Raw genomic sequence first — 26805 nt, 5'->3', positions numbered from 1 at the left:
TTATGGAATGTCTTACTTATGACAAAAGCATAAAGAAGTGATGCAGAGATTCATATGAAAAGTTGGGGAAGAAAAAAAGCATAAAAGAGAACACATTTCACATGCAAATGGTCCTGAATGACTATACACACTTTGAGTGCCTCGGACACCTGTTTTATAACCGATTACCGACAACAAAAATTTCTATCAGAATATCATTTGGACAAATCATAAACCAAATATTTGAATATGCTTTGCTTTGAGATAGTTTGGAATCTGTCTGCTGAAAGGCATATTAATATTTCTAATTCTTGGAAGGAGAATAAAGACTTTGCCCTGTCTCACGCCAACCTCAGTGTAGAATCAGTGCAGTGAGAGGTCAAAGGTAGGATGGAGGGTCTAAAAAGGCAATAAAAAGGACGTCTGACACGCCTTCAGCTGATTCACAGGGACACAGAAATAGCCAGCGCCAACTGAGATGGACAGCATGAGAAACAGACAAGGAAAAGACTCTCTCAACAGAAGATAATCTTGCAAATGTTACTCATTTGTCGCTCAGTGTGGGCCCCTATTTATTAGTGCATTTGTAGAAAGTGCTTTCTGCAGAGTTAGAGGAAGTACTGTATTTTATTGCCTAATCAATTGGTGAATGGCTTCAAATTAGTAAAAAAAATAACTGTTTTCACAATAGCTTCCAGTACTGACAAATGCAGCTGACAGTACTAATTCTTCTACTTCTGCACCAATCAGCACCAACACCAGATTCCCCCTGTAAACCATCTGCCACCTTTCACAACCAGAAACCATCACGCTCCCCCAGGAAACAGAGGGAAGGCACACAAACAAGACCTTTTCAAAAAACCCTGGTGAGCCATTACCAGTGCACCCTCGGTGCCTCCCAGTCTCTACAGTCTCACAGGTGGGTCTTTATCCTCATGGGACATTGACTGTACTGGCCCAGAAAACAGGAACGTCCCCTCTGGCAGAATATCTGAAGTGATGTCTCCTCAAGCCATCGGCTTTTCTTCCTTTCTGCAAATGGAAATGGAGGAACAGAAGCCTGCTCAGCCTGCTAGCCTGCTACCACCTATTTTTCATCCATTGTAAAAAGCCGGGGGTAGAGCAAGAGACAATTTTAAGCTATTTTGACATTCAACCCACGTTGGAGTAGCAAGCAACTCAGGGGAAAGTCTGGAGCAGTGTCATCCCACAAACATAGTAATGCTTAGTAAAAAAAAAAAAAAAAAAAAAAATCGCCTGCTGCTACTTTTAAGCTGACATGGACAAGAAGTGATGCTTACAATAAAGGAAAGTTTGAACAACAACTGAGCAAATACTATCTGCTGATTAAGAGATTTTCATGGGGTCAAAAGCTGGTACAAAAAAAGTGAGGATGTCTAAAATTTCTATTACAGTTCTGTGATGTCTTCAATCAACAACCCAAACATTTGTAATAAACATTAAGCTGTCCTACGCAATCACACATTTAATGCCATAACACACATAGTAAAGTATTTAAATTTACTGGTTCCTTGATGAGAGCGTAAAATTGGAAGTAAACACAGGAGTTAAGTGATAAGGCTCATAAACTCTGGTCAGCCAGGCGTAGCATCCATTATGAGGTGGAGGCTTCCTAGAAAGCCACAGCAGCCGGCAAATGTGGTGTTTCTAGGAATTAACCAGGCATAAACTGTGAATCAACTGTGGCTTCTCCTATAGGGGCGAGTCATAAAACACATATGTTTGCGTCCCAACGACTGCCCTGGGATGCAGTGTTGTGACGTGTGGCCTGACAGCTTGCCTAGCATGAGCTGCCGGGTGGTGATGGTCCTGGAGGGGGGCTGTGGGGTCTGATCGACATCGTAGGCCCAACATCCACACCCACCTCTAAACCCAGCTATCAGCATGGTCATCCCTGGAGTCAAATATAACACGACAGACTGAAAACATGTAGGAACAGCCAAGGTGTCTGCACTTACGTATCCTGACACTGAAAGGAATAACATGGTCTGTATAATCAGAGGCAACCTGGTTCACACATACAGCACTGACAAACACTGACATTGTAGCTAATAGATCAAAAAATCTTTGGAAACAGAGAATAAGGGAAATGAATATTAATATACATAACAATAATTATAATTGATGACATCAGGCCTCTAAAACGCTTGAAATCTTTGGCAGTTTCTGACTTGTTTTGAAATCACTGTGGTGAGCATGAAGAGGTCATTGCCTGTTGCCATACCAACGTGCATGGCACTCGTGTGCAGAAAATAATCTCCAAATGATGCATCAGTAGAATGATTTAGACAAATAAAGCGTGCAGCTTCCAAAGTTACTTCCTTTTTACTATAAAATCCCCCCTTCGTGTCACCATCCCTCCAGCAAATCTCAGCAAGGAAACTGATTTTCGCACAGACTTGACAGTATGTCAGGGAGGAACAATTAGGCTGCAGGAACCAGAAACAGTTTTAATGTACAAGTGGGCATGCAAGTATTGTCACCCATCATATCCACATCTTGCCAGCAGTGATCCTTCCTTTAAGTGCCCTTGATAGGGCTCTCTTAATTTCCACGGACACATGTGTCGCTGTCCACGGTGCTTAAGAGGGACAGCAGCTGCCTCACAGAGCAAACAACGCGTGAACATCAGACATTTTGTTAAACAACAAATACTTCATCTCTGGGGTGATCTTCAGGCTCGCTATTTCTTAACCTGAGCTGCCCACATTTTACGTGAATGACCACAATCTCAGCTGACACGGTGTCAAAAGGGCGCTGCTGTCCACGGTGCTTAAAGCAGGAGGAGAGCGCTGAGGACAATCAAACTGAAACATCTTGAATGTCTCATTAGCTACAATTTCACCAACATGTGTGTAATATTCATACACACTGTCGTCTCTATAGCCAGTTTATCGTTACCTTCAAGCACCGTGAGAGCGATTTTCACCACCTGTCCTGCCCTACATCTGATTTTAGGAGCGCTGTATTGATTTTCCATCAACTCAAGAGCTGCAGGTAGAGACTGGAATGAAAGTGTGTGCATGGGAGCGATAAGGCTAATCAGAAATCAGAAATAAAAAGACGACGGGTGTCAGACGATACCTTAATTGTTCGCGGTTTCAAAACGAGCCGAGGGGGCCGCTGCAGCTGTCGCCATGTTGATGATGTCTCCGCCTGAGCTCCAGGACTCTGAAAATCGACACTTTATGCCACAGACGAGAGCTTGTCGAATCATCCGCGGCCATCGTGTCTTCCTCCCCCTTCCCTCCAGATATGCCACCAGCAGCACGACGACACCCGGGAGCGGAAAAAACCCCAAACCCGATGAGCTACCGACCGAGGTTGAGGCTTTCAGTCGGTTCAGCAGCCACCTATCAACCTCCTCTTGGATACCAGTGGTGTCCAAACTCTGGTCTGGGGGCCACTTGGGGTCCTTGAACAGGGACTGAAATGGCTCCAAGCAAATCCAGGAGTGTTTTCGTCCAACTCATTCGGGCCTATTGTAGCCTACCTGTTTCCCCTCACTTACATATTGCTATATCCTGCCTCCACAATTACTGAACCGAGCAAAAGTCAAATAACACAAGCTTCAAAGCCGTATCGCATATGTAAGAACTATGAGTCAATTTTGCTCTCTGGCGTTAAAGGTTTCCAAGAAGTCCTAGCATGAATGGGTCTGAATGAGTCTGGGCGTGTCCTTTCCAGATGTGCCCACTGCTTGCTTATCAATCCCTTTCACAGAGAGCAATTGCTTTACCAAAAATAGAAGCAGACCTTTGTTGGGGGTTTATTTTCTGTCACCATGTAGGAAACCTCTTTCTCTGGCCCTTCTTGCATCACATGTTGTGAATAGCAAACATTTTAACACCAAAAAGGCCCGTCGCTGTGAGGGTTATTCCCTCCCGGCGCGTCGCGGAGGTTGCTTGTATTTGAAGCCTACTTTGCGTGTCACGACGTGTGATTTTCCTTCGTTTTATTTGTGTGGAAATGAAGGGAAACATGCACCGTAGGCTCAGGCAGTCCTTAACTGGGCTGTGATAAGTCTAAATAACACAATTAAAAACACTATCAGGGTAATTGTACACACCTGTGAAGTGAAGATTAAATGTATTGAGTGATTACGATTGGCGAGAAAAACCGTTAAAATATCGTTACGCTGCGGTCGCGCTTTGAATTAGAACCGAGGATAAACCACTCAAAAAAAAAAGATTTTAAAACCCTCATATGTGGTCCGAAATGCCTGCATTTGATACAACACACGTTAAGATGCTTATATAGTGTTGTCTCGGTAAATAAATACAGCACATCCTTCAATGAAAGCAACCTGTCGCGTTAAAAAAGAGAAGAAAAGCTGACAGACCCTTCTCCAAAGATCTGAATACTCACCACCATTACGGTGCCCAGCAGGTGGGGACCCTGGAGGTAGATCCCATATCCGAGACAATAATCCTTTATTTTAAGCGGATATCTTGTCGATGTCAGATTTAAGCGTGTCTCCTTTTGTGAAATCCCGCTCAAGACTTGATGGATTATCATTTAATAAGCGCTTGTTTGATTTATTTATTTTATTTTTTTTTTAGCCGCCCTTGCCTGCCATGGAGAAATCAATCCGCGCTTCCGGTTGGTTGGGCATCACAGACTGGGAATGAATGTCCTTAAAGCTGCGACCGTCTCAAGATGGCCTGAATGCACAGAAAACAGCAGTCACAAGTGGAGAGAGCAACCTGTTGGTACTTAGACATGAAATCATCAGATTTTTTATTTATTTATTTATTTTTATTACACACGAGGTAGACTAAATAAATTAATACTTGTTGCACAGATATGTAATTAGTTTTTTGAATGCTTCATCATTGTTTTAGCTCGTATTGTACTGTATTGTACTTCAGGTTACCACAACATCACTGCTCTCACACTATTATTTAATAATTTCCATAAATTGTACTGGCTGCACAAAAATACCACCACAGACTACATTTTAGAAATTAAACCTTGGCATTATTCATTACATTAAAGATTATAGTTTATTAATATCTCGCATAATTGTGCCACATCTGTAGTCACTGATATATTGACGGTGTCAGGAGGGGCTAGAGGTCGCAGTTACAGATTTTTGAACATGAAATGTGAAATTTATAGACGACTAACGATTTACTGACCTGGAGGTGGAGTTTGAGGTGTCAGGAAGCTGCCGGAAGCTCACGTGCAGACCACATTGTGGGGTTGCAGACAGCAGTGTGGCCTGCCTTTACATTTTTTTTTCTTGTACATTTACGCCATCTGCTGGACAGTCTGTAGAATTACACCAGCAAAACGGTTACACAATTTATTGCATTGTTATGTGATTCAGATACTCAAAAGACTGCAAAAACTCCAACAAAGAGATGAAGAAGAGGGTAAACCCCATGGCAGAATCCCAGTGGGCACAGGTGGATACACCTTTCAGCTCCATTTGGCACAGCAGTTTCACTTCAGCATGTGAACATAACTGACAAGTCCATTAAACACGCTTATACAAGAAGGCTTAATGTGATTTGTTTCACCTTATTTGTTGTTTTACTGCTGCAGCGTTTATCTAATCATTTCCCGTTTCGCTCATGCATCGAGAATTTTTACTGTTTACCATTTTTATAACACGACTTTAGTAACTTTTTCGCTCATGTTATTATCCACCTGCTGTTCATTTGCACTGTTTACCTCACCCACTTGCACTATACTCCACCCTGCACTACCTCACTTTTGGACTACCTCCAGAAACATATTTATTTTACTTATCGTATTTTATTTTGGTTTACCTTATTCTACTTTATTTTATTCTTCTATTATATGTTACTTGTTACGTTCTATGTATGCACCAATCACCAAGACAAATTCCTAGTAACGTGAAACCTCTTCACTCACAATGGCAACAAAGTCTTTTCTGATTTCTGATTTCTGATAAGCTCTCTGTGCTCACAACAGTATTAAGGTATATGTGAGTGGCACCAGGTGCTTGGTGGCTTATTTCTTTGCCCTGAGTTTTGCCTCTCAAGCCAAATGTCAGAGTGTCTGACATTCCTCACAGAGTCACGGTGGGCAGGGGCACACACACACCCCACATCTCCACGAAGCATGTCGCTCTCACACAGGAGTTCCACTTCAGCAAGTGAACAAAAACAACAACTCCTTTAAATGCACTTTTACCAGGCCTTCATGTTACCATTTTATGAATTTAAAATGTGTGATATTCTGAAAGATTGTTCGTTGGTTATAATTTCATTCACTGGTGTCAGTGTGTAACATTATGAATCTGATGAAAGGGGGATACAGTTAGATATCAGTCACAGCTAAGGCAGAGAAAGACATGGCTGTCGGTTTTTTGATGATTACAATTAAGTTAACTTCCTTTATTTAATTTTATCACGTGATTTGTTTGGTTAAATTTATGAATACAGTATTATCAGTCTCAGTTCTCCATCAGTGACACTAAATATACATTAATTTTCATGGTTATTACGCTAAAAATAAAGACACTTACAAATATTAATGTTTCATTGTAATGGGATATTTGGTGGGTTAATATAAAAATCTGTAAAATAAATAAACAAATAGGATTCACATGTTGCACTGACTTCATTGTGCCTTTCATTTCATTTGATCTCAAACCCTTGACCAAAGCTGTCATGCTCATAAAATGCCACTTATAAACATATTTCATATTAACTTTAAGATGTATAACAGATCTTTACGTTAACAGAGTTCAATTATAAAATAGTGAACACGTGAAGAGCTCCCATTTGCGTTTGCCTGGTGTGAAGGACATTTCCAAAGCTGAGCTGTCCCTCCTGGCAGCTCTCCGTGACTCTGTGCATGTTTCATTAGAAGCAACGTGATGAATTTGGAGGCCCGCGTTTCAGCAGTGAGATGTCAGAATTAACTTGTAGCGTGTCAAAAAGGCGGCTTCCATTTGGCTTCGACGCTCTGTTTAACACTCCACTTTCACCCTCTGATTCAGTAAATCTGACAAAACAGCTCCTTTTAATCTGTGTACTCACACACACGGCCTTACATAAATGGAATTATTTTCGATAAACGTTCAGGTTGAAAAACCGAACACAGGTCGAGCAGTACACATTCTGTACGCAGCTGGTTCAAAACTTCCTGAGTGTAAAATAATCTTTTCAAACAGAGTTTACATGAGCCCACACGTGAATGTTAACACTGGAGGCTGAGTGGAGGATAACCTGAGGAAATGAATTCATATTGTTGCCATTTTGATTTCCTCTGACAGGAAACATAAAGCATGTCAGTGTCACACCAATTATTTCATCAGGCATAGCTGTCCAGGGTGGAGATTATCATGTAGGCCTATAGCTATCTATGTATGTCCTCAAATGGATGCATTCAGCACGGCAAGATGGAACCTTGTACCTGTTTGTCTCACAGTGCAGTTAAACCTGTGTGTGTGTGTGTGTGTGTGTTCAGACCCTCTTCCATTTCACATCATGTTAAGTGATGACACAGAGAGACAGACTGGATGGTGTGACTAACAGGCTTTCTGTTTATCTGTTAGTCATCCAAAGAAGTTCATTAAGTAAGACAGTCACACGGTGATGTGTTCACTGCAGCCTGTTCCTGTGGACGCCCATTGAGGCTCCTCCACTGGCAGACTTCACAATGAGATTACAAGATTACAGTCAGTGCGGACATGTGTTCCCTGTGCTTAATTTGATTAAAACTCCCACTTCAATGCATGTTGCCGCTCACCTAGTGTATGCAGATGAATCGAGGGCTTTGTGTGATGGGACAGCAGCCTGCCTCATGGCTCACATTAATCTGAGCTTCTGTAATTCATTAACGTGCTACCAAACATTAACTTTGTTAAGGAAAGCTTGACTAATTTTCCTACAAAGGAATATAAAACCCAGGAAATCCTCTGAATCAAAGCCGTTGGTAAACAGATAAATATTAAATCTGTTCTGGATGCCCAACATTGTCTTATTATTATGTTATTTTTAATGCAAAGGTCTGACTTAAATTCAACTTGTGATCCCTCAAGGTTGGAAATAATTCCAGGTCTAAACACCTCCCTCAACTTGCCTCTATTACCTCTACTAAAATAATGGTTTATTACATTACATCTCAACAGGCTGACCAGGTGCATGAGAGTGGGATGAGACTACTGAAAGAAGAGAAATTGGTATTTTCACCTGTTTAACAGATTTCTCCCTGCCTGATTCATTCACTCATTCATAGTTTTTAATATAATATTTTAATTTATCCAGTTCTCTGTGGGAAGAAGGAAAAACAACAAGGTATGAGAGTCTACTGGCAGACTTTAATTGATCACAAAAACTCAGATGAGGCTCATTTTGGCTGCATGTGACACAGTGTGATGGACGATAGCAGCCTGCAGCTCATCAGCATTGAGTGTACCAGAGCCTATAGAGAGGATCAGTAGCTTATGTGGATTACAGGCCCTTTTACAAAGCGAGCGTTATACTCCGTGTGATGTGGTCAGAGAAGACATTTCACATGGCAGACTGGTTCACCAGGTTAGAGCCAGCATGCAGATACACCACCAACTCCACCCCACCACCAGCTCCCTCTCAGCATGCACACAGGACACACAAACATAGACGTGCAAAGTGCTGTCACGTGACTGGGCAGGGCCTGTAGGTGTGGCAGGTTAGTCTGCTCAACGGGGATTACAGGGGAAGCAGCCATCTCTCTCACGTCCTCAGCCTCTGACCATCAAATAGAAGAGAAGAAGAGAAAGTTGAAGGAGAATGGGAAGAATCCGTGGACACAGGTAGGTGTAGAGGGCCAGGGATGCAAATACAATCAGCTGGGTGTTTCTGAGTGTGGTGGCAGGGGAGAGACGCAGCTTTTTAAAAGCACTAATCCCTCTGACTCAAGAAACAGCATAAGCTTATTTGGAAACATGCGTAGCCGAAGACAGACAGGGAGCCTGTCTATCCGAGGTCCTCAGATCCATTATTTGTGGATAGAGATGACTTTTTATTGTTTGAGCAATAATTATCTCATAAATATCATCTACACAGCAGGTTTAGTTTGGCAGAAAAACAGCCCTCATGTCTATTTGGCTCTTTCTATCAACTGGCCAATTGGCCTAGTGGTAAAATGTGAAGTAATTATTTATTAATATATTTTAAAATGTATTCTGTATCAAGCAGGACTAACAGGCCTACGAATGGGAACAAATAGATTTTTTTAAAAAGTAGGAAATACTGTTAAAATAAAAAAAAGTCAATCAGGTCTGACAGATAATAATACACAGAAGCCTATATATGTACAGGCTTATTTTAATGCTGCTAATTTTGGTAGCTTCAGACAAAATAACAGAGCACAGCTGTTGTTACGCTCCGGTGAGCTCCGAGCTTCAAATACGCGGAGGGCGTTACTTTAATCAAACTGTGGGGAGAGACGCTGCTCCTGGGCGGCTCTTATCCGCCGCACAGGGTCAAAGGTGAGGACAGGGGCCGCTTAAATTCCTGCAGGGAGCCGAGGACAGCTTTCAGTTGTACCCGAACATCGTCGGTTACGGCCGGGAGCTGCTGCGTAAAAACTGCGCCTCAAGTCGCCGAAAGGCCACCAACTTAGTGGTCATAACTCGGGTTTCGTGGACAGGTTTTTGGACAGTTGTTGGATGTTTTCATGTAGAAACGGTCTCTTTGTGACATTTGGACTGTCATGTGTCACGGTTGAGGAAGAGGAGGCTTTTCAGTTGACGGTAACCCGCTGACATCTGACTTTAAAACTGGGCTTTTCTTTTAATATGAACGTCAGTGACTGCCCGAGCTAGCTTAAAGTGTTGTAGATAAACTTAAGCGTTTATTTGTACCAGTATCAAAATACAAAGATGTAGTTTCACTGCCTTAGCTGTGGATGACATAAACAATGTTGGTGTCTGTTTGTCAGCTCGTTGCAGCCTCACAGAGAACAACACATCTCTGTCTGTGTGCCTTTGGTTAGCGTCAGGCCTCCAAAACTCATCCTTGAAATGTTTTTTTTGAGCAACTGCAAGGCATTTCACACTGGCAACCAACTGTGCATGCTAACACTTAGCAATTTTATGGCTGACATGGGTCTCAACCCTCAGGACATTTACCTGACGCCGGGGACAGCATCACTTGTGGAGGCCACTTGAGATGGACGAGCAGGTGAGTCCGCTGGAGAGGGACCACACCCTGTCTGTGGTTCTGCCAGGGGGCCTGGAGAGGACTGAAACAGTGCACGGCAGGTAGGCCATATCACAAGCTGTCTCTTTAGTTTGCTTAAGAGCCATGCTAGGTGAGACTGTATCATGGGAAATGTAGGATCCGGTGGAGTTTGAGCCTTGCTAAAATCAGGATACCAGGGTTTTTCAGCTGATGTTTAGTTTGCAGGTCTCTGTTGTTCTTAAAGACACTCCTAGATATATTTTTTGGTTTATGCATACAGAGATATTGAAATTGTTTTGCTGCCAATGTCTTTGGAAAGCTCTGGTTTAATAATAAACATACATCTGTGTTGAAAACACACTGCAAGCCCCTAAGGTAGGGATTTTTATATTTATTTTTGTTCTTTGACTTTAATTCGTAGTAAACCAGTGATGGACTTATTGGTGACCCTTTGTGCGAGCTACCACCTGAATCCGTCAGACTACACTGTCGACGTTCTCTCGCCCAACAAGAACAACATCAGTTTCAAACCAAACTCTCCTATTGGCTCTCTGGAAGCGGAGAAGATTGTGCTAAAGCCCAAAGGGGTGGAGGAAAAGATCAGGAGGCCGTACATGCCTGAGGTAAGAAAAGAAGTGTTTCTGTCAAAGTCAAAAGCCCTAACCAACTGGAAATCGATATTTATCTTGCCATATTAAGTGGACTCTCATTCCATAGTTGTGTAAATTAATTTAAAATAAAAAAAACTCTCTTTGCAGGCATCTGTGCGCCTGCTGATCAACTACAATAAGTGCCACAAGGCCGTGGTGCGAGTGAGTCCCAGAGTACCCCTTGAGATGCTGCTGCCAGTGGTGTGTGAAAAGTGCGAGTTTAACGTCCAAACAACCGTCTTACTTAGGGACTCTCAGTCCAAAGAGCTGCTGGACCTGACCAAGACTTTAAACGAGCACGGACTGAGGGAAGTGTTTGCCAAAGACACAGCTGGTGAGGAGCCTGTCGACCATCAACACCAGCCCGAGTCACCCAAAGCGGGTATGCCGAGGGGGGACACACTTGCATTAATACTCGTCTTCTAATACATCTGATAATACATCTGATAATCTGTTTCGGGGACTAATAGTACTTTATATTTCAAAAGCAGATGAAATCCAGACTATTCTTTTCCGCTGAACCGTCTTCTGATTTGTGTTTTTTTTCCTTCCTTCTAATGAACAAAAAAATGGGAAAAATTGATGTATCTTGAGCTTTATTTTATAGTTTTCGTGCCCTGAGAAAACTCTGCAATCAATGAAGCACGTCTAAAATAATGTTTCAGACACATTTATTCCTGCAATATACCTTTTTCTTTGTATATGTGTGTTTGTACTATACAATGTGACCTGATAATTGTTTTCTGTCTGAAACAGCTGTAACGCCAACAGAGGTCATCTCGCCTCCCCCTCTACAAGGTAACATACTGATGCACAGCCTCAGTAATATCGACTACACCCTGTATTAGGCCACATATCATTTACTGATGAAGGTCTTTTTCGTTATATAGACCTGCCAAAGAAGGAGAAGAAAAAGAAGAAGGGAACAGGATTTCTCAGCTTATTCAGAAGAGCGAAGAAGAAACCTGAAATGGTACAATATGATGTTATAGCTGGAGAGATTATGTTTAATTTACTTGAATGTAGATTTTCTTCAACCTTCTCTGCTTGTCACCAACATGTGCATGTCCCTGTTTGCAGGACAAGGCAGTGAGTGCCCCAGCTTCTCCTGGTCTCAACAAGCAAGTGGGAGTCGCCACGAATGAGCAGGATGTTCCCTCTTCTAACACCTCGCCAGCAGATATGCCCAAGAAGAGACGCGCACCTCCTCCACCTATGGCTGTGTCACAGAGCGTCCCCAACAATCTGAGTGTCTGTCATCTCAGAGGACCACAGGTGGGTTAGTGGTGGGGAGGAATATCTTCTTTTTCTTCTTCTTCTTCTTCTTCTTGGCCTCTTAGTTGGCAGAATATCTAAGAAACTGCAGAACATATTTAACTAAAGTCAGGTGACGAAAAACACTGCAGAAACATGTACAAATGGAGAAAAAGTCCCACTAATGTCTTTATTTCTGTGTAGAAGTCTGCAGAATCCACTTTGAGGAGTACCAAGCGGAGGGCCCCACCTCCTCCCTGTGCAAACACCCACCAGGAGCAGCTGGCAGACACTGAGGTTAAAGGTAAGCTCTTCACCAACGACAGCTGGGTTTTGCGACACTGGGTGCTGTGCTGAACACATTTTAATGGTGATAATGATTTAGATCGTAGCCTGCCCACACTTATTAGAATAAAATAATTGTTATTTGTTTTTAATTGTTCAAAGCAAAGTTAATATTGACTGTCCAAATGCAGGCTGAGCTTTCTGTTGATTTAGCCGTCTAGTGGTGATTGTTGAGGCAGCCTCTTTGAAACAACAGCAGATATGAAATATGCTGGCGCAGTAAATGCCAATTGACCTTTTACAGTATTTCTGTGGAGATCAAATAGTTTTTGAGTGGTGTGAATTCTTGTATCTGCCAAATCCTTACAGCTTCAGTCAGTGGTGCACGAGGTCAAGCAAGATTGAAGTCAGATCAAGATTAAAATGTCAAAGCGAATACCATCAAATGGAAGATTTAGCTGTTAAATCCAGCGCAAAACGCTGCTTTTATCAGTTAGAACAATTTAACCCTGTTCGGGGTAATTAAAGTGACCCAGAGAGCCGTGCTCATAGAACATATTGGCTTCAGTCTGTTCCAAGATAAATCCCTCTATTGTCCGGCCTTTCACTCCCCTGTATTAGTCTCTCTGACATGCTTTCACCACCTGGCTCCAGGTTCTCGCCGTGCTTGGCTCCTTTCTACTGATCTGGCTTTCACAGACTTGAATGGGCAGTCATCATTCTCTTATTAGACATAGACTATTAGGCATTTATTATTATGTGACATTCACTTTAGTTGTGCACTTGGGTACAAGTAAAGCTTTAGGTCTTCTAACCGTGTGTCTAAACTGTTGTCAGCAGTGTCGGCGTCTTGTTTTCTTTGAGCCACCACAGTGCGACGCTCTGCTGAGCTGGTATCAGTCCTAGGCTGAGCAAACAACTCCCAGTCGAGAGCTGATGATTACATTCTTGTTTCTGTCCTCCTACTCTTACATAATCATGGTCTGTTCTAAACAAAATTGCATTTCTATATAAAGGCATCTTTTTTTTTCTCATCCTACTGACCAAACTGGCTTTCGGTTCTATATGGAACCTATTTTAGGGGGTGGGTCGTGTTTGTTTTGTTTTGAAAAGCTTTAGACCAAAGCCCTAAAGCCAAGCTTTTTCTCCTCCCTGCTTACAGACTCTGTGTTCCCTGAAGGGGGTGACTGAGGGCTGCTGCTGCTGTCTCCTTTTCCTCTCCTCCTTCCACCATCCCTATTCCTCCTCTCCGTCCTCCTCCTCCTCCTGTGTTGGCCTCTTCTTCCTCCTTCCCATCTTAGTGGCTTTTATGGATGCGTTTCCCTGTTGCCTGCTGCACTTATATGCTATTTATTTGTCCTGTTTTTTGTTTTGTCCACTTGTTTTGCTTTTCTGTCCGTTATATTTTTGTCAAAATGCTGTAACTTTCTTTTTTATTTGAAGTTTTATTCTTCTTTGTGTTTTCCTCCTTAATGGGTTTAGTTTCAACTAATTATTGTGCCTTTTTAAATCAATACAAAAGCCAGCTGAACAGTAGTAAATTAATCAACTCTTGTGATACATCATTAAGCAGTTATTAGTATTGTAATATATTCCCAACCTCAATGTAAATTAAGTGTTCTTCTTTTTCATAATCTTGATTTTTATGTTACATGTTTATTTCTGTCTCTAGACTCTATAGTTCTCCCTATTGTATAATCATGTTTATTGTTATATTTATCTTTTATCTTATCTGATTTTTCGGTTGATTCATCTAGACGTCGTGCTTTTTCAGAAAAATGTCTGTTTTACAATTTTATATGCAGGGTTTTCATTATTAATCTCTTATTATAATAAAATTGTGAATAATAAATTTTAATTCTTTATTTCCCTTTTTAAAGGGTTGTTTTATGTCTTTTGAATTTAAAGTGATTTTCTGGATTGCACCATCTGTGTCCTGTGTGTTTAGGATGTTAATGTGATAAATGCTGAGCTGCGTTTTGTGTTTACTGTGCAGAACTTGAGCTGGAAGTCAGTGACGTTTCTTTTTAAGACCAGTACTCTTTCCTGTTTCCCCAGCGACTGCAGACTCCCTGGACATAGTTGAGGAGCTGAGAGAAAGCGATGAGTCAGACTCGGTAAACCTCTCACTGTCCTCATCCTCATCACCACGTCCATCACAACCATGGTTATCCTCATCCTCCTCACGTGCGTCATTCGCTCATCTCCAAGAAATCGCTGATCCATATCTGCCTTCGTTTCGAGGGAAAGACTTGTCTGACACCCGCTGTGCACTTGCCAAAGTCCTGACCTCCTCTGTTTCCCAAGGAACACTGGTCAAGCGTTTGAGGAATTCTGCCACTTTCCCAAAATTATACAGTGGCTCCTCATTTGTGTCTGTGACCCAGAGGTTTTCAGATAAAGGGGTTTTCTGTGCAGAACTTGACCCTGTTGCAACATCCAGCCTCCCCATTGAGCCTGAGTGGGAGGATCCCATACAGAGGAAGGGAATGACCACGTTCAAAGTGGTTCCCTCTAAGAAGCAGAAGTCCCATAATCCTTCTCTCTCCCTACATGTTCCAGATCAGACACAAAATAACCCTGAGAGTGAACGTTCTCCTGAGCTCATCAAACATCAAACTGAGGCTGAGGAAGATCCCTGTTCTCCCGACAGATCTGAGACTGAAACAGCTGTGCAGAGTCCAGAGCCCTCTCCTCAGGAGATTCAGGCTTCAGACAGGCAAGATTCTCCTCCACCTCCACTTGATTTAGACAAACAGGACTGCCCAGGCTCACCTCTCTCTGAGTTTGACGGCACAAAACTGAAGGAAGAGGATGAATCTCCAGTCACATCTGAGGCGATACCAGCAGATCCGCCAGACTGCAGCGATGGAGAACTTCCTTGTGATGGTCGGATAAAGTCAGAACAGAGCCTGAGTAGAGAGTCTGTAAGTACAGACACAGACGAGTGTGTATGCACTGATGAGGGGGAAGTTGAGGAGGAATTGATAGAAAAAGAAGAGGAGGAGGACGATGACATTTTCCCTCCCCCTCCTTCACCTGTCTTTTTTAATGAAGACATAGAAGTCGTTGAAGAGGGGAGAGAAGCTGCTGCAGCTTCCTCTCTGCCATCGTCTCATCCACAAAGTCCTGCCTCATGTGGGCAAACCAGCGCATTCAGTGAGGACCATCAAGGTGAGCCAACCTCAGCCACAGGTGAGCAGTCTGCAGCTGCACCAAACCCTCTGGACAGGATGAGTGCAGCCCCATCCAAGTTTGCACAGGCGGTAGCGCTGGCCGTGCAGAGGTCCCGTCTCCAGAGTCACAGGAAAGGTTTAGATCCTCAGGCTCCCAGTGGTCGACACAATGCACTTCCCTCACCGCCCACATCCAGTTTGGTGAGTACCACTGACAAGTTACTGGTATGGTGATGTAACACACAGCTGTCCACTAACTAGATGGCATCAACCAAAACCTCCCAAGAGAACGCGTTGTTCATGGAAAACTTAAAGGCTATTAATTTCACACTCAGAATTCAGACACTTAAATAAAATGAGAGACTGTGAACATTAGTTTTTAAAGCTTCAGGACCTTCCCCAATAAGGGAACAACCGTATTAAAACCCTCTTAATTCTTATTTCATTAGAATTCTTCCACATAGAAATAATACTGACAAAATAGATTACACCATAATCATCAGAAATATGGATTGTAGATGCCTGGACATTTGATGCGTGGCTGCAGCTCTTTAATTCCTGCCCATAGAGGAAAGATGTGATGCAAATATTTGTCTGTTTTTAATCTGCTCTGCTGCAGGTGCCTGACTGGCTTCCTCACTCAACTTTGAATGGAAGTCCTTGTTTAGGATGAAAATTCAGAGCAGACCGAAGACAGCGGACTTTCCAGATTACTGACAAAAGGTCAGCTGAATGATTTCCAAGTAGATAAACTGCATCAGTTTTTTTATTACGAGAAGCAGCCAACTTCTTTTTCTCTTTTCTTTTTTGCAAAAGACACTTTGTTGTGTCATTTTAAGTTGGACTTTATGTTCACAGGTTGAACATAAACATTTTCTGTCGTCAAGTAAGCCAAATGTACAGGACGCACTTTGTTGAACTGACAACGTCCTGTTTTTTCTTAACTTCCTTTTAAATTTTCGTTGAAGATGTGCCAAGGCGGACGTAACGCTGACGTGAGAGCTTTTTTTGTTTGTGTAAAAGAGCTGATGCACATGCAATAATAGGATTGTTTTATGTCTGTGCAGGAATTTATTTTCTCCCTTAGTGTGTAAAGGTTTTTGTTTTAAGACCTGAAGAGTGCAGTAAAGCTTGTTAACTCTGTGTCAGACTGGTTTCCCCATTAGCCACCAGATGGCAGCAGAGCATTGTTTCAAAAATGAACATACTGCCGTTATCCCTTAGTGCGAGATAGAGTTCTGGTGAATGTATCACAAGTGATATATTTTGTATAATTTTAAAAGAATTAACAGTGAATAATTATTTTCTAGTTACACCAGAACAATAAATCAACTTAAATCAATTAAGGACCTTATTCTAATGTTCAGTTACTCTGAAAGGTCTTAGGATTTGTCTGAAGGTTATCTTCATCCAAGAATACATATCCATCTTGAAGACTTTCCCCAGAATAAAAAAAGAACTATGCAATATTTAATGGGAACATGAGAATTTCCAGCATTTCCAGCAACAAAATAAAAAAATAAAAAAGTCCTTGGAAGCATCGGTTTCATGCCAAACATCTCAACACCTTCCTGAATAAACTCAGTCCACTTTGCTCACATGCTCACACTGTTATGTCTTTAACGGACCCTTACCTCAGGGCAATACTGCATAGCTATACTTGGGTGCCAAAAGAATCCACACTACTATATGTATTGATCCAGCCCTGGCCTTGGAGGAACAGCAAGGAGCTATGCGAGGTAGAGACCTAGCCAGAACCGCCTGTGGCTAAAGCTCCACGTTTGCCAGGCCTGGACTGAGTGGGCTCGCTTCAAGACTCTGACTCTCTCTCTCTCTCTCTCTCTCTCTCTCTCTGTCTCTAACATTCCTTGCTCCACCTGAAGAGAGAGAGAGAGAGAGCGAGGAGGACGGGTTGCTGGTGGATGATGGGAGGTGACCGTTGACCCTGTCGTGTTTCTGCGGCGCTCCCTCCAGAGGGGGCGCCCGGCCCTCAAGGGCACAGCCGTGTCACACTGCCGTTGTCATGGAGAATGTCATTACCTACCCTAAGGGAGAGAGGCACGTCTAACGTTGAAAGGAAAAAAAAAAAAGTCTGTGGAAAAAGAAACTCACACACACACACAGGTTGGAGAGAAGCTCTTTTCCTGCCCACAGCAATGATATCCAATGTAAGTGACAACTCTGGCATTATCCTTTTTTTAGCCGTGAAAGGTTGAATTTCAGCCTGAGCAGCAATGTTCATGATTATGCAGACAAAAGAATGCTGGATTTATAATGCAGTATAACATGAAATGCTACTCTGTCATGTACATTTAGGATCCAGCTTGTGACATTAGATGCTATCAGCACAGATGAACCTTTGAACAAAACCAGACGTCTGCTCAAAGGGTTTTTGTTGATTATTGTCTCAGGAGACGGGGTGGAGAGAGATATGAACAAACAGTGTGCGAGCGTTCGAAATCCTGGAGGACGCTTCAGTCGCACGAGCACTTCCTGGTTCAAACAAATTAATGAGGAGGCCTGTGGTATGAATGCAAGATCACTCAGTGGATCAGTCTTGTAGAAACAAACACACCTGAACAAACATGGACTGTTTGGCCAAAACTGCTCATGTTTTTTATATAATGTGTGGACAATGGATGGACAAATGTCACTTTTGACTGGCACATGACGAAAGATTTTTTTGATTTTTCATTTTTTTCAAATTTACTTATCCTTTACATATACACCTGCAGGTGCAGAAAGGCAATATAATATATGCATGTATGAACATATTATGTTGTGTGTCACCATGGGAACATTTTATAATCACCACGCACACACACAACCATCGTTTATCCTATGAAATGAAACATTTAGTAATTTTAATTTTGTAGTAAAGATACATATTTTCAAAGATTAAAAAAAAATTGACAAAACTAAAAAGAATATGAAAGAATAAATTTTATAACCAATTAAACATTTAAGCTCTTCTTGTAATAATTTGGGGGCAACAGTATTTCTATAGTAAGCTCAAAACAGAGTAATGGCGGGACACTCTTGGTGCATATGTGAAAACTGCCAATACATCTTAGAGTAAAATGAGTTAAATTCGTGACAAAGTTTCAGGATTTTCAGACCTGTTGTTCAGCTTTTTCCCAACAGGATTTGATCAGTCTTAATTTAACAGAACAGAGTGTGCTTCAGCAACCAGGACCAGTTTCACAGAGACAGACTTTGGGTCAGACTTCAAATATAAGAATAAATTCATCTCTTGTTCAGCCGTTCACTACTTTCTCTTTTTAAATGGGACTAATTGGCCATCAGTTCTGGATAAATTAACGCTTTTTTTGTCAAACTATAAAACATGGCTGATGGAGAAACTGTTCCTAAAAGCTCGGCTCCGTTCTCTCCAGTAGAAAATGTTTGTCTTCTGGAGGAACTGAACATTTCTAAGGTCATCAGAGTGTAACAGTGTGGTAGCAGGGCTCGGTACTTGTGCTAACTCGTTGTCAGTCAGGGTCAGGATAGTGTCCTAACTAAAATAACTGGCCCTGTCCCCTCTGCTTTGTATTTCCTACAGGTTACTTTTTATTGTTTGCTCAGCAGCACTATGGCAGCACAGGCTTTAGTTAAATTGCAGTTGGGGTGGCTAACCTTCTAGCCTTCAGATAATTCAGTCTTCAAACTTGGATTCTGGACTCTCTTAGATGAGAGTTTTGCACCTCAGGGTGCCCCATATGTTTGCAAAGTGTGTCGTCCCACTGTGATAAGATTTAGGTTAAGCTGTAGTACTCCACTGAGAAAGAACAATATGACTTGGCCTGCATAATGTGAATACACATACACACACATGCACAACCCCCCCCCCCCCCCATCCCAAAAAAAACAAAAAAGCAACAGTTCAGATCAATAGCACAATATCTGGCCCACACAAATAGCAGTAATGCACATTTATCATTTATTTATTCCTTCATCTCTTCATTCATCTCTATTTAGTTATCCATCAGATGCATCTGCCTTGTGGTTTGAAGATGCCCACGAGCTGGTACAAGTCAGAATCTGATTATAAAACAGTGAGTAGGCCCGAGGCGTGCTTCACTGGATCCACTGTGTCTGCATGTGTGTCAGGGGCGCACATGTGCATCGCAGACCGCTAATATATGTGTGTTTACATGGCACCTCCATGCTAGTGTGGAAATAATCAATAGATGAATCACCTAAAGCAGTGTAGCTCTCCCCAGGCAGTGAGTTGCAGCTTAATGCTATTCTTTCCATTCACCTTGGGAATGGCATCCGTCAGCCTCCCACCCTCCGCCCCCCACCCCCACCCAAAGTGAAGTATGGTTGCCTAAAACATCACCAGTGCTTGAGGGGCTGCTTGGAAAGGGATGCAGGCAGAGCACAGTTGACCTCTCACCTCCTCCATGTTTGCGCTCGCTTCCCTCCTCTTTGGCGGAGCGGCAAATCACCGAGTTCCAGCCTCATTGGCATTGTCAGGCGCTTACAGTAGTGTTTATCTGCATTGTGCTGGTGGTTAACTGGTTCAAATGTTATGGAAATGATATTTACCTCTTCTTTGATCCTGTAAACTCCAAACAGGCAGGCTTTTTTCTCTCCCTGGTTGAGGGAAGAGGGACTTAAAGATGTGCTATAAATACAAACTCCAGGAAAAAATAGATGTCCAGAACTGAGCAGCATGGTAAAATCAATCACGCTTTTCCAGCTTTCTACCGCAACTGAAACCTTTTTAAGTCACGATCCACTGCTGCTTGTACTTTAAAGGACATAGTGGAACATTTTTGACACAAACCACAAAGTCAAGCCAGTTTGATTCATGATGCTTGGCAGCACTATATAAAATAAGCAGCCAGGAACAAAAGTAGAAGCAGGGTTTGATGGCTGAACACACAGTAGACGGCCCCTGTTGCTCTGTGATAGATAGTGGACAAGCCCTATCTCTCTGTCATTTTTCTTCATTCATCCTTTATCACTGAATCCTGAGGGAGGGTGAAAAAAACAGAGGTCTTCTCCTTGATGAATGGTTGACATCTCCGATTCAATGCAGTGACAAACTGACACAATCACCGCAGTTAATTTGTCACCGGTTGCAGTTCCTGTGATCAAAACAGACTCCCGTGCCCTCTGATTATATATCCGTCCTTTAATGCGAAATAATGCATTTTTTTCTCTCTGATCCGCCGGCCTCATCTTCTGAGAGAAGATCTTTGACTTTGTGGCAGCTCAAGTCCGACCATTCTAATGACACCACACCAGTTGGTTGTAATCTCACTGAGAACTTGCTGTGAAGCTTGTAGTGAAGCTTTGAATGACAATGCAGTGCTGATTTATAACCAAGAGGGGGCACAGTAATCCCTGCTTCAGATCAGTGACATTATGATGGGCCTGTGAAATGAGCTGACTTTGATGGCGATGCCGAAAATTTAAGGCCAGAACAATTGACAATGATTGTTAAAGTTAGGCCTTTTGCCTACAGTTGAGTAATCCACACAGCTGAAATTAATTTGTGTTCTGAATATTTTTGTATGTTTAGTTAAACATAGGCCTCAACTTGATTCTACTAAATTTAAATTTGCTGTGGTAATACTTATCAAGCATGTATCAGTAAAATACTTACTGCTTCCTACCGATGCTCAAATGTTGGTGCAGTGGAAGACCGTGAGGGAGTAACAGCTGGTCATTTCATTGGAAACAAGCTTAAATGTGTTTTAGTTACAAAATACTGCCAAAACTGCAGGGATACACTGAATTAAAGGAAGAGGCTTTGGCATAATCCCTCAAAACTCAGACACATGGGTTATTGAAAAGTATATTTTATTGGTTACGTTCCTAAAATGATGACAGGGCTGCTCAGCAGTGCTGGGAGACCGCAATTAAGCTTTGCGGTAGGAAGCAAGATACTTACAGAGTTAAGCATAAGCCCACTGCAAGGAGATTTACCCCACCTGCTTATGTTCTTCAGACTGACGGGAGTGTAGAGAGCGAAAACCCTGACCAGCCTTTTTGTTCATAGCATCAATAAATAATAAAGAACACAAAATACCACTATTAACTTTAAATTCTATTTCAGCTTTATTTGGAGTAGAAAGTATAGAGTTAAAAGTATGTTCATCCATAGCTGCTAGCAGGTTATGCCGGTGTAGAAAACAAACTCACCTTTCTTAAGTGTAAGGCTATTTGGAGTTGGAAGAAGGAAAAACACAATATAACATACATAATAAAGAACAATAACATGATGAAGTGATGTAATCATGTGATGTGAAGGTGTGGGTTGAACAAATTCGTCTAAGATGTTTGATTAGAACCCAGTAATTATTGTTAAGTTATTTGAATGCGTGTGGCCTGAAATAAAGTGTCAGCTGTTCCCTCCTTTAGTCTTTAGTTCACAGAAAGATCAAAGTAGTTATATGAGACGCTGACCATCCATCATTTATTTCTCCTTTCCTGCAAAATGCTAAAACTTCCATTATAGAAACCATTAAGTATTTCATTAGGATGCGATTCAAACAACAAAATGACACTTTAAGCCGTGTGCCTTATCACAGAGTGATACCTTGTACAGTCTCATTTGCAGGCCTCGTGATGGAGCCGCAGCTCTCGGCAGCATTCCTAAAAATAATGTCCTCCTCTTTCTTTTTTGTCTGTCATCATTAATAATTCATCTCTTTTCTTGGAAGCTAAAACAACAACAAACAGAACAACAGCTCAGATAATGTATTCAGTCAAAAGCTCATTGTCTGGGGGAGGAGGAGAGGGGACAGCGAAAATGTGCACTGGAGTGAGACAAGAGAGCACCCCGACAGGGAGAGGCTCAATGTCACTCTGCAGCATGGCGGGAAGGAAGAAAAACAAATGCCAGAGGGGGAAAAAAATAGATAGATATATTTATATATAAAAGAGAGGAAGGATACAGTTTGTAAGTCATAAAAGCCCAATTAGAGGCATTAGGGTCCTCAAATGGAGGATTACAATGAATAATTTGTGACTGCAATTTTTTCTGGCTGATTGTGCCATTAATGTGGGTGACAAAAAAGGATATATTTTTGAGAAGGGCTTGTAGAAAAGCTTTCAATGCAGATAAAAAAAAAAAAAACAACCAATAATTCAAGGTTACATGAATACGCTGCCAGATCTGCACCTCGGCCGTCCATTGACTCAGCTGCCTCACTTTAAATCTCTTCACTCCCCCGTCACCCCTTCATTTGGAGTAGCTCGACCTTGAATGTCTCCGGCGTGAACCGGTGCCCCAGCTTTCACATTACGCCAGAATGGATCCTGACTCATTCAATTTAAACCCATCAAGAAAGCACAATACAAGGCAAATTAGCTGCCATTATTTAGACACTTTCATGCCCCCAATTTGAGGTTATATGACAATTAGTTACTTTTGTCTCGGTTGTCTTCGTGGTTGTCCTGCTATCTGCAACATACAGGGGCGTCTTCATGAGGATTTTGATATTTGTATCTTTAATCCTTATAGCCCAATTAGCTAATTTAACACTAATTACGGCACATATATTCTACAGAGTTCCATTTTTCGAATTTTTCTTATTGAACAATTGCACGCTGAACAATTGAGTCATTACTTTCACGACAGCTCTAATAAAAACATCTTTTTTCTTTTCTGTTCTAAACAGCAGTTATTGAGAGTAGAATTTCTGAGGATTCACACATGGACCGCACCTTACTTTAAGACCACTTCACTGATGGTCAAAGCAGAGTTGTTTGATAACCTTAACACACTATTCATTTGCAAAGTCCAAACATGCAGCCTTTCTGGAATAAGTAAAGAGCTGATCCTCTCTGAGCCAGACTCTGTGTACTGAATTTTCTCAGACGACTGTGTTGTTAGAATGACTGCTCACTGACTTTGGCCTTCTGCAGGCCTGGATGATAATTACACTTCTCTGAGAACAGATGGACATACCTTCTATAGGAATGTTGACAAAGGAATTTGCAGCCTGTCTTGCCTTGGAGAGACTAACTTGTAATGATTAAAGGGAAAAATAAGAACTTAAGTTGTTTATGCAACCCGCATGTAGCTTGGAACGATCTACACATCACACTCTGCTTTGGGAGGCGTGGTGTTAATTCACACGAAATGCAAATAAAAACATTATATGAAATTTTAAAAAAAAATGTTTTTTGAAACATCCCAGTTATGTGGCTACATGTCTGGTGAAGGTTCGGTTCAGCTGTCCAAAAGTCAGTGCCAAAATAGTCACATTCAAGTTTGTCTCGATAAAACGCTTAATGGATAGAAATGCATTTGACTGAGCTGACCTTGAAGTGCGTGAGGCCGTTGTTTAACAGACTAATTCAGTGTGCACGGCCTCCACAGCCTCTCCAGACTGGTCCTGTCTCACAGCCACAAACCCTCTGCCTCTTTCCACCTCGCTCCTAACTGACCACTGTTGTTTGTCTCATGGTTTATTGGTTTCTGGGACTACGCCGTCTGTGAAGAATGAGATTTTTCTAAAACATTTTTCACACTTTGTCACATTTTGGCTAAATTATCTTTTATCTTTTGAAATGCCTCTTTATATTGAGTTGTTTTGTCAGTGTGCAGCCCTGTGTTTTGGTGCTGCTTACACACACCTGATTGTACCTTCTTTACCAGGGTTTTCTTCACGCCACTTATTAAGAAAGCACCGATTTGCTCCCTTGGATTAGTTGTCAGTTTCGTGTTTTGCTTCAGATGGAAATACAACCGCAAGCTGTTTTCCAGTTGTGTTGTGGGAATAAGCACCAGTATGTGGTTTACACAGTGGGTCGGTAATATGTTGTTTCCTTTATTAAAACGAGAGGGATGGAAAAGTAAAGGAGACATAGGAAAGAAAGGCCTGGCAGGAACCCATTCCAGGCCAGCGGGAGCGCAGAAGCGGTTTAGTTCCAGAGAGAAAAGATAAAAGACTATCTTTGAATCTTTTAATGACTTTTCTCACCTGAAGCCTGTGTATGATAACTGTTTTCTTAATTTACCTCTCGCCAGGCCTGAGCAATGACTTCCCAAACCCAAAATGAGTCTGTTTTGTTTTGTTTGTTTTTTTTCTCCACAGAAATCGTACCTCCGCTCTCAAATGCACAAAGTTTACAGCAGTGCTTCTTTCCAATCTTGTGTATTGCCATGCTACACAAACTTCACATCCGTCTCTGCTGCGAGTTTAAGGTTGAGAGTTCAGAGCCTGTGAACGACGCTCTGAAAACTCACTGCTGCCTTCAAATTTCACTTTAAAGAGTTTGTTGAGGAGAAACCATCAGGGCAGCGTTGTTAACAGGTGTTCAAGCCGCCCTCCAGCTTTGGCTCTTTATAGAGCCTAAAGGTAACTTTAACCTCACTGCCATCACACTTAGGGTAAACAAACATAAACCCTACACGCAGCAGGAATGTGCTATTCACAGTCTGCTAATGCGTGCAGGGAATAGTGCAGACAAGCTATATGGACTTTAATGCAAATTTTCCATTTTATTTGTGGATGCTTTTATATTTCTGGCAAATACGCCGGCTTTTATGTAGAACATGTTGTAAAAGCATGGATCTTGAAAGGATACAGATGTTTTATGTAAAAAAAAAAAAAAAAGAAAACGAAAAAGCAGTAAACAGAAGCTCTTTTTGACAAACCTGCCAGAAATAATTTAATACGAGTTAAATCTACATTCATGTTCCTGAATCCTGCCAGTTAGATAGTTATATAGATAGTCATCCAGAGAAAGTTTGTCAAGCCCAAATGCTCCTCTACAGTTTCCCTCTCAATTTTCTCCCCTTTCTTAGTACTGCGGCTTCAGCTCATCTCATCTTAAAGTCAAGTGGTTTCAGTTAATTGCGACAAATTTGGCATCTGTACAGCGTTGCACATATTAAAACTGAGCATGTTAAGCAGCAGCAGTTTAAGGTTATTTGAAAACATTTACAAGAACAACGTACAAGAAAGATTTTCAGCCATTCAAGGAATTTTTTTGTTATATGCTTTTCATTTGTCAGTGTCAGTGTAAAGAGGTGTTTTCTAGCCATTTGAGTCACGTATGTTAGAAACATTGATTTGAGCATCTACAGAAATAGCACCCGCGCATGTGTGTGTGTGTGTGTGTGTATAAGAAGCAGCCTTGCAAGACAGCAGTCCTGCCTTTATTTCATCCTCACAGTCTATTTTCAAGGCAATAACCAAAGTTCAGCATTGAAAAAAAAATGCTTACTTTTAATTGTATGTTTTTAGGATATTCTAAAGGAAAAAAGGCTGCATACCTGCCCCTATCTGTCTCAAATGTAATATGAATTCATGGTATGATACCTGGATTTTATTAATTCAGGGCCACAGAGACAGCTGAATAATGAAATTTAATGAAAATTTTAGATGGACTAAAAGTCAGAGTGCTTCTGTCATTAATTTTAAAAGCACACATACCGTTAAGCTTTGCACAGTAATGATAAATTCCTCCACTGGGCTTCATGCTATATAGTATCTGTGCCCATCAGAAAGGACTGTATGTTTTTCTGAGTCCAGTTGAATTCAAGGTCTTGCTATGTTCAGTGGAATTCAGTGGAAAAAGAGTTTAACATTAGGTAACATTAGGAAACATTAGGCCTTGTAGGAGAGTCATTTGTGACTGGAAAGGCAGATGGCTGTGATAGTTTTAAATACAAAGCAAGTCTTTCTCTAACTTAAGTCAAATTTTGAATGGACTCAATCCCTTTGACTTGAAAAAAACAAAACACATGAACTCCTAATACCTCGAACTGAAATAAATATTTAAACTAATAGTTAAAAGCAATTTATCTTGAATCTTCATGAAAACAGTGGTTACATGGATGTATCTCCAGTTCTGTGAGTATATGCACATCAGCAGGCTTCACTGTGGTGTACACACATCATGGGCGAGTGTGAGTGAATATTTGCATTCGCCACCCAACTGGGACGTAGCACAAATGCAGCATTCATCCCCATGAAGACCCCAGTGCATGCATTGCTCATCTCCCTTTGCAATTTAGCAACAACAACGTGAACAAGCTGGGCATAGCATGTACTCATAGAACCGCAGTTACATCCAGGTAACTGCTATTTCTGTGTCATATATTGTCTGTCCTCTAATGATGTTTGCTTTTGGTTAACACCTAAGGTGAAGGCCATAGAGGTGAGATGTACTCCCAGCTGGTCCCAAACTGACACTAGTCTGAACCAACCAAAAACAGAGAAACTACAGCAACCCAGCAGCCCGAGCAAGCCCTGCCTGAGCGTCCTACACTGGACTAGTTGTTATCAAGAGGCACCTCAGTCTGCTCCAGAGGAGGTTCGCTCA

The 26805-nt window shown here is 41.7% G+C and overlaps 2 protein-coding genes across 15 annotated transcripts in view; one reads left to right on the top strand and one right to left on the bottom strand.

Moving 5' to 3' along the window:
* scn1lab (sodium channel, voltage-gated, type I like, alpha b) overlaps window positions 1-5276 on the bottom strand; it is a 29472-nt gene extending 24196 nt beyond the window's left edge. For 5 of the 7 annotated variants that reach the window (XM_046382163.1, XM_046382168.1, XM_046382162.1 and 2 more), the window contains exons 1-2: window positions 5142-5276; window positions 4369-4664 (exon numbers count right to left, since the gene is read on the bottom strand). The gene's annotated coding sequence lies outside the window, so the exon portion shown is untranslated. Of the gene's footprint in view, window positions 1-857; window positions 1020-3084; window positions 4137-4368; window positions 4665-5141 lie in introns of those variants that run through there. The other 2 variants (XM_046382164.1, XM_046382165.1) reach the window with 2 other exon arrangements.
* A 3391-nt stretch (window positions 5277-8667) lies between these two features.
* LOC124055385 (cordon-bleu protein-like 1) lies at window positions 8668-26803 on the top strand. Of its 8 annotated transcripts, XR_006842620.1 has the most exons (12): window positions 9458-9715; window positions 10085-10225; window positions 10567-10768; window positions 10904-11177; window positions 11552-11593; window positions 11686-11768; window positions 11876-12070; window positions 12254-12353; window positions 14393-15711; window positions 16130-16233; window positions 17396-17678; window positions 26626-26803. XR_006842620.1 is itself a non-coding variant. In XM_046382183.1 (10 exons), the coding sequence occupies exons 3-10, from the start codon at window positions 10577-10579 to the stop codon at window positions 16181-16183; spliced, it is 2259 nt and encodes a 752-aa protein (XP_046238139.1). In that variant the 5' UTR covers window positions 8668-8773; window positions 10085-10145; window positions 10567-10576; the 3' UTR covers window positions 16184-17040. The 8 variants fall into 8 exon arrangements, 6 of the variants coding, with proteins under 6 accessions (XP_046238139.1, XP_046238136.1, XP_046238135.1 ...); XR_006842621.1 differs by lacking the exon at window positions 17396-17678; XM_046382183.1 differs by lacking the exons at window positions 9458-9715; window positions 17396-17678; window positions 26626-26803 and adding an exon at window positions 8668-8773 and having other exon boundaries at window positions 10085-10145; window positions 16130-17040.
* Window positions 26804-26805: the final 2 nt, after the last annotated feature.

Source organism: Scatophagus argus, chromosome 24 (assembly GCF_020382885.2).
Source record: "Scatophagus argus isolate fScaArg1 chromosome 24, fScaArg1.pri, whole genome shotgun sequence".
NCBI classification, from domain to species: domain Eukaryota; kingdom Metazoa; phylum Chordata; class Actinopteri; family Scatophagidae; genus Scatophagus; species Scatophagus argus.
This window is presented reverse-complemented; position numbering and strand designations above follow the sequence as displayed.

Excerpts from the sequence above, each read along its gene's own strand:
- LOC124055385 (XM_046382180.1), top strand. The coding sequence starts at position 10,134 with ATGGACGAGCAGGTGAGTCCGCTGGAGAGGGACCACACCCTGTCTGTG. Across the intron at positions 11,769-11,875 it reads CGAAGAAGAAACCTGAAATG|GACAAGGCAGTGAGTGCCCC; the intron begins GTACAATATGAT and ends CCCTGTTTGCAG. Across the intron at positions 12,071-12,253 it reads GTCATCTCAGAGGACCACAG|AAGTCTGCAGAATCCACTTT; the intron begins GTGGGTTAGTGG and ends ATTTCTGTGTAG.